The 7,393-nt window shown below is 40.5% G+C and overlaps 1 protein-coding gene and 1 long non-coding RNA gene across 3 annotated transcripts in view; one reads left to right on the top strand and one right to left on the bottom strand.

Moving 5' to 3' along the window:
• The first annotated feature begins 550 nt into the window (after nt 1–550).
• SNAI2 (snail family transcriptional repressor 2) lies at nt 551–4,175 on the top strand. Its single transcript, XM_064703505.1, has 3 exons — nt 551–831; nt 1,398–1,943; nt 2,897–4,175. The coding sequence occupies exons 1-3, from the start codon at nt 753–755 to the stop codon at nt 3,076–3,078; spliced, it is 807 nt and encodes a 268-aa protein (XP_064559575.1). The 5' UTR covers nt 551–752; the 3' UTR covers nt 3,079–4,175.
• Nucleotides 4,176–4,656: 481 nt separating this feature from the next.
• Nucleotides 4,657–7,393, bottom strand: part of LOC135443293 (uncharacterized) — a 61,775-nt gene continuing 59,038 nt past the window's right edge. Inside the window, exon 3 of one of the 2 annotated variants that reach the window (XR_010438951.1) lies at nt 4,657–6,549. This is a non-coding gene — a long non-coding RNA (uncharacterized LOC135443293). The remainder of the gene's footprint in view (nt 6,550–7,393) is intronic. The other variant, XR_010438952.1, reaches the window with a different exon arrangement.

Here is a 7,393-nt window from a genome sequence, read left to right as displayed (position 1 = left end):
ACCAGATTCGTTAAAACAAAAACAAAAAGAGAAAGAAGAATAAAAAATAAGAAAATAAGAAAATGGGGGGGGGAAGAGGGAGAGGAAAAAGAAAAGAGGGGGAAAAGGGGAGAAGGGGCAAAAAAGAGTGGGAGGAAGAAGGACGTTTCAGTGCCTATTACTTATTCAGGTCTCTGTCAGAAAGGAAAATATATATATATATATTTCAGCTGAATCAGTAAACTGACCTTTATTTTCAAGAATTTTGAGCAATACATTTTGTAGGCTGCAGTTGTACAGAGCCACATCCCCCCACTTCGGAGCAGGGCAACGCGCTCTGCTAGAGCTCTCTCCCCCGTTCACAGCTGTCTCCAGCGGGAGGAGCTGAAACCTGAACCAAGCCCTCCGAGTGGGATTGGATCCCTGAGCCAGCAGCGCCAGAGCCCTCCCAGAAAAACAGCCTCTTTGGAAAAGTGCTTGAGAACATCCCGAAGCGATTGGAGGAGCGGAAAACCCTTCCCCCCTGCACCTGACTCGTGGGTATTTACAGCACTTTTCAAGGCGCCTCGGCAGTGCCGCTGCACGGGCGGGAGTGGATGGGCTGCGCGCGGCCGGCAGCGCCGTAGGGACGCTGGGAGCGGGAACGGGAGCGGGATCGGGATCGGGACCGATGCGCCCGCAGTGACCCCGCGAGTGCCTGCGCTGCGCCCCCGGACCGCCACAGCCCCCGGCAGCACACCGAGTCTGCGAGAAGCACAGAGCCTGCCTCCAAAATGCCACGCTCCTTCCTGGTCAAGAAGCATTTCAATTCATCCAAGAAGCCGAACTACAGCGAGCTGGACACTCACACAGGTAACAGGAGGAGATCGGGTGCCACCGCGTCGCTTCTGAGGCTGCGGTCGTGGCGTGGCGGCGCTGAGGAGGGTGGGATTGCTCTGCAGGCTGCAGGGCACGGGTTAGTTCATTGCTGGCTCTATTTTCTCCCTCTTACAAAGAAGGAGTTTTGAGAAATATGTCAGTGCTGACCAGAATGAATCGTGAAAGTTTGCTTGTCCACTTGAACTCAAGTTACTTAGAAAGCATTTGGAGTTTCCCTGTTCTTTATCTGTTGGTGGTGGAATTGAAACTTTTATTCAAATCCTTCAGGAAGTTTCACTGCTTCATTGTGTCAGGCTGCACAGATTTAGAAGCAGCATGCTGCCTTGGAGGGACTCTCCAGCTGCAGCTTGCCTGTTCAAGGGCTCTGTCTCTACCCATCAGAACATATGTATGAAACAGTATTTCCTGAATCCCCCTTATATTCAGATTACCCTACTGAGTGTTTCGTTTGTGCAGCTTTTAATCCTCAAAGTCTTAATTTTCCTGCTTTTTGAAATACACTTTTGTTCTCTTACCTGAAAATATTCTTCTCTCTCCAGTGATTATATCCCCATACCTGTACGAAAGCTATCCAGTCCCTATCATCCCACAGCCAGAGATCCTGAGCTCAGTAGCTTACAACCCCATCACTGTGTGGACTACAACCGGGCTGCTACCGTCTCCACTACCCAGTGACCTCTCTCCGCTCTCTGGATACCCCTCATCTTTGGGAAGAGTCAGCCCACCTCCACCTTCTGACACCTCCTCCAAAGATCACAGCGGCTCAGAAAGCCCCATCAGCGATGAAGAGGAGAGAATCCAGTCAAAGCTTTCAGACCCTCATGCAATCGAAGCCGAAAAGTTCCAGTGCAGTTTGTGCAACAAGACCTATTCGACTTTCTCTGGGTTGGCCAAACACAAGCAACTGCACTGTGACGCCCAGTCTAGGAAATCCTTCAGCTGCAAGTACTGTGACAAGGAGTATGTCAGCCTGGGAGCGCTTAAGATGCACATCAGGACCCACACGCTACCTTGTGTCTGCAAGATCTGCGGCAAGGCGTTCTCTAGACCCTGGCTACTTCAAGGACACATTAGAACTCACACTGGTAAGAGCAAGTGTTACATTTGCAGTTTCTTGTTGCTGTAACATCGGGATGCCTTTTTTGCCATTTTTCTCCACAGGTGGAAAAACCAGCATAGTTTCTCAACTAATCTTGAAATGCAACCACAGAATTTGAAATGAATCATTGAAAGGCTAAATTCTCCCTCTTGCAGGGAGAGGGGGAAGGTGGGAGTGGGGAGGTTGAGCATGGTGCCATAACTGCAGGCCAGATACTGGCATCAATCAGCATTGCTTCCTTGATAATTTTAGGATGTTTTAGACAAATTTCACTAGCTGAAGCTTTTGCTTTAAGGATTTTATGTTAACTTTCAGGAAATTGCTAACTTTGAGAAGGCTCTAGCTGACTCTGAAATCAGGCAGCAAAAAGAGGCAATGCATGAGGGGCTGCCTTCTGACTCCTTAAGCAGCTAGCAGGTTTTGCAGGCACTACCTCCAGTTAGAAACCCATCATCAGCAACGTGGTTGGGTTTTTTCTATTGAGGCAAAAATGGGTTTTGAGTATAACACTGGGTACAATGTAATGTCTGTGCAGCTGTTTGCTGCTTTTCAGACAAAGCCCTTGTTCCCCAGTAATTCACAGAGTCTAAGCAGAAAATTGTCTATGAAAATGTTTGAAAATTTTGGATTGAGCCCAGTCTAAAGGTATTGCATGCACCTGTAGATGCAGACAGTGTCAGCATCTTGTTTTCAGACTGCACTTTACAACATATTCTCGATAGACTGGGATTCCGCAAAAGAGCCAGCAGTGCTGAAAGCTGCTGTATCTGTGGCCTGATTAACTTATTACTAGACTTTTTTTTTTATAACAAGTCATTTCTGTTTGTTCTTTTTTTCTTAGGAAAAAAGCAAGTTTTACCTGTCCCAAACATCTACCTTTTTTTTTCTTTTTTTTTTTTTTAAGATTTATCCTAATTTCTCTTGATGTTTCCTTTGTAGGAGAGAAGCCATTTTCCTGTCCTCACTGCAACAGGGCTTTTGCAGACAGATCCAATCTGAGGGCTCATCTGCAGACCCACTCAGATGTGAAGAAATACCAGTGCAAAAATTGCTCCAAAACTTTCTCCAGAATGTCTCTTCTGCACAAACATGAGGAATCTGGCTGCTGTGTAGCACACTGAGTCATGCAGTCAATGTTTACCTGGACTTGATGCATTTCTCAACTTCAGTTCTAAATGATAAGTGGAAATCCAAAGGCGTTTTCTCGTCTACCTTTCAGCCAAAAATAAATAAGCAAACCAAAAAACAAAGAAACCAAACCAACAAACCAATACACCACCAAACAAGCAAACAAATAAACAAGTGGAAGAACTTAGAATGTCAGTAGAAATGAGCTTTAAGTAGTTTCTGTTCTGCCATACATTTGCATTCTTAAGTGTGAATTCTGAAATGGGGGGAAAGACGCCACGCATGACATTTCAAGTAGATCTAAAGGAAGAAGCATTATCAGCTTTCTTTATGGATGAAGCCAAATGTAGGTCGTCTTTTCTTGCTTAGAAAAGGCTTCAAAGTTAACATTACATTCCTGCCAAGCCATTTCAACCAAAGAAACAGTATTTTAAGTGGAAATTTTAATGAAAATACTACCCAAGTGAATTTTGCTAGACACCATTTATCTCAGGTGCCTTAAAAAGTATTCCAAGTTTACTTAGTAAATGTTTAATATTATTCATTGCTGTGTTTTTTTTATTTTATTAGGAGCCAAGGCCTTCATTAATGACCTGAAATGCTTTAAAACTGCATAACTAAAAGAGGGAAGAAAGTATAAGAGAATGTACGAAAAAATTTAAAGCCACAAATTAACTGCATGTGCCTTAAAAATAAATAAATAAATAAAAGGTAATACTGTAGCTTCAAACATTCCTGGTGCATGCTTGACCATACTTTAATATGGAATAGTTCCTCTAAACTTCATTTTTGTTTTAAAAAAACGGGAATAAGTGCAAGAGAGGGGATCCATGGGAGTTTTACAATTATTTTTTTAATGCACAAAGGAAATGCAATATTTTCAGCATTACCCCTCCAAGTGCCTTTTTTATTGATGATTTTGTAAAATATGTCGACATAATGTAAATATTTTTATTTTTATATGATTGAATGTGTTATGAATGAAAGCAAATTGTTGCCCATAGCAGCATCTATAGATAACTTGAAGAAAGTGTGAAGTGAAATTGATGTTGTTTTCTAGCCACTTTTTTACAATAAACATTTTTAAGTAAGATTTCTGTTGTTTGTTCTGATTAAACAACTGTTTACACTCTTTGGAACACAGAAAAATGTGAATGTCTCTACATGATCAAATGAAGATTAAAGTGAATTGCAGATGTGAAGACTGACTCCACAAGTTCTAAACATTAGAAAGGAATATATGCATTGCATTTTAAAATACTTTAAACCTTACAGTGCATTTCTCTAATCAATGCTCTAAAACACTTACTTTTCTCGTACTTACAACACTTGACAACATTGTGAAATATATTCTATCAAAAACATTTAAGAGCAAAGCATTTTAACAGAGGAAAGGGTGCTATTAGAGAGGCCTTGTAGTACTTTCCCTGAGACTTTCACATGAGGGAATACAGGCCTGATCCAAAATTCATTGAAGTCAGTGGAGCCTTACAGGAGATCAACACTCTTTGCATGATGCTCTTTTAAAGTAGTAGTCAAGTCACATTATAATATACTTTATTTGGCAATTTCAAGATGATTAAAGAGATTTTATTAAAATGTATTACATATCAGAACTGTCAAGAGAATGCATCACAAGTGTATATCAGCTAATATATCAGAGGAAAGAAATTATTTCGTAATAAGAAGTAGAAATCATCTTCCTTCAGGTGATTTGACTAAGTACTCCAAGGTCTGAACTGCATGAAAGTATTACAACTTCAACAAATCACATCTCATCATTACTGACTGCTGGGAAACAACCCTATTTTCAACTTTTAGCAAAGTACAAAGCTAGAGAACAGGCAAGCACCAGCTGACATCCAGTCTGAAGACCCCCATATCTACACTAGGGTACCAACCAGAACAAGTAATAGCAAAAATTAAATTCCAACAATTTACCAAGAATGTTACTGATGTGAAAAGGCAAGGTGAACATTTCTTGAAAAAGAATGTATGCTTCAGCAAAATAATGCAATAGATCATATATGCTTTCTGTCTCCTCCAGCCCAGTTCTGGAGGAGGGATTCAGCAGGACTGCACTGGAATAATGCAGGCAATAGGGGGATGTTTTGCACCTTTTCTCCACAGAAAGCATGATACTGAAAAATGAAGCTCAAGTGAAGCTTTCATATTCTCCAAGCATTAAAATAATGATTCCCTAGGAGCTGCTAGGGTTTTTTTTCAGGAAATAGCTGGTGAGTTCAAGAAAGATAGGGTTAGTGGGAATTTGTGAGGTAACATTTCAAAATGAACACATGAAGGCATCAAATACCCTTGAAAAGTTTCATGTGGTTTCTCTATTGATTTGCACTTCCATGTCATTCGCTTTGAAGTTTGTAGGCTCCAGCAGCTCTTTGTGCAGCTCCTTCTTCCCAGAGCAAAGTTTACTGGAGTATGAGTAAAGCCCTGGCAGTCAACACCTATTTGTACTGTTCTAGGTTTGCTCTCCTGTGCTGTGCCACAAAGATGTTTCCATTGTTTTAATTCACACTTTAAATTCTCTACACCCAAAGTAAATTAAACAGTACAAGAGCTTGACTTCTTGAGTGAGTGGAAATGCTACTGCAGTCCTCAAGGGAAATCAGATGAAAACTTCATCAAAATACAGTATGCTAAACCAAACACAAGTGGAACTGGTCTGATTTGGAGATGACAATTAAGATATGCTACTTTGCATGCCTGTAACACCTGTACTCATAAAACACAAAGATGGGAAAGGCTAGAAGCTCTTTTGGCTCATCTTTGTAATTGAAACAGAACACTCTATCACAGATCCCAGCGCTCTGTCCAGTTGCAGCATAAACTTCCCAAGCAGCTAAATTTCTCTGCTTTTCCTGTGTGACTGCTTTCTATTCCCTGTCAAGACTTTCTCTAAAACATATTCCATTAATAGTTTTACCTCATTACCTTAGATATGCCCTTCTGCACCTGCACAAGCTATTTATCAATGTAAATTGAATTCTGTTCTGAGCTACTGGTTGATGACTCCTATGATTTTCTCAACACACGCTGGAGAAGTTCCCTGCAAGGTCAATCTTCCCATTGAACCTCTTAGGCCATTGCAACATTTTTCACAACACATCTCTTATTCTATATCAAAATACTCTTTTAAATTTTTAAAATCTTTCTTAGGAAAACATGGTCCCTGTACTCAGAATATCTTGAGTGCCTCTTTTCTGAAATTTGTCACTTCTATTTTACTTTTTGAACAATATGTGCTCCAGGTCCTTCCTTTACTATCTTCTATCAACTTGCTTTCAATGTTCTTTCAGTGTTCAGAGAAAAGTGAAACCACCTCAGCACTTGTGAAGTTACAAGTTAAATATATTAATTTCTCAAGGCTGAAGGCAATAATTGATTCACTTTGCTTTCCATGTCTTTCTTCCCTTGCTTCCGTTTGGGCATGCTTTTCATTTCAGAGCCTGCAGAATGAAGGGAGATGTGCATGAAGTGAAGAAGAACAAAGTACACTTTTAGGCTCAAAGCACTGCAATTATCTTACCATGTACTGCAGAGTAAGGAAAAGCATGTTATACACTCACCAAAGGGTTAAAAGAAGCGCCTCTCAGATTAAGGCACCATGAAATCTTTCTTCTGTATTTCTCTCTATTATTTGGATTATTATGGTTCCTGTTGTCATTGAGCAAACTCAGGGCCTATTACTGTTAGCCCCATAAAGTCATATAAAAATGAAACACTGTAAAGATTCCACAATTTCAATTAAAAAGAAAACAATGGGAAACCTGGTAATTTAATTCTGATGTCTTCTGCTACAGCTGATTTCCCGTGTCACAAAATAAATCAATATTTAATTTGAAAACTTTTGGTTTTTTTTGAAAAAGACATTTTCAGTTATGAGTATTGTTGCTTTGGAAATAATGGGCTTTACTAGCCATCCCAAGTGCTGAGTTTTGTCTCTTTAAAGTAGGTGTTCTAAAAGTTTGATTATGAGAATTATAACTCTGGTTCACAGAAACGTGAGGAGTAGAAGGGGAGAAGTGTACTCCAACCTGAATATATCGTATAATTGCAAGAAATAAAATAACTGCAAGAAATAAAAACAGATTTTTTCAAGTGAATCACGGATCATGGAATGATTGAGGTGGGAAATCGCCTTTGCATATTGACTAGTCCCAGCCCCCTGTTCAAAGCAGGGTAAGGAGAGCAGATTACCCAGGACTGTGTTCAGATGGGGCTTTGATATCTCAAAGAATGGAGACTCCATGACCTCTCTGGGCAACCTGTGCCAGTGTTTAGTCACACTTA

This window comes from Zonotrichia leucophrys, chromosome 2 (genome assembly GCF_028769735.1).
Source record: "Zonotrichia leucophrys gambelii isolate GWCS_2022_RI chromosome 2, RI_Zleu_2.0, whole genome shotgun sequence".
Lineage (NCBI taxonomy): Eukaryota > Metazoa > Chordata > Aves > Passeriformes > Passerellidae > Zonotrichia > Zonotrichia leucophrys.
This window is presented reverse-complemented; position numbering and strand designations above follow the sequence as displayed.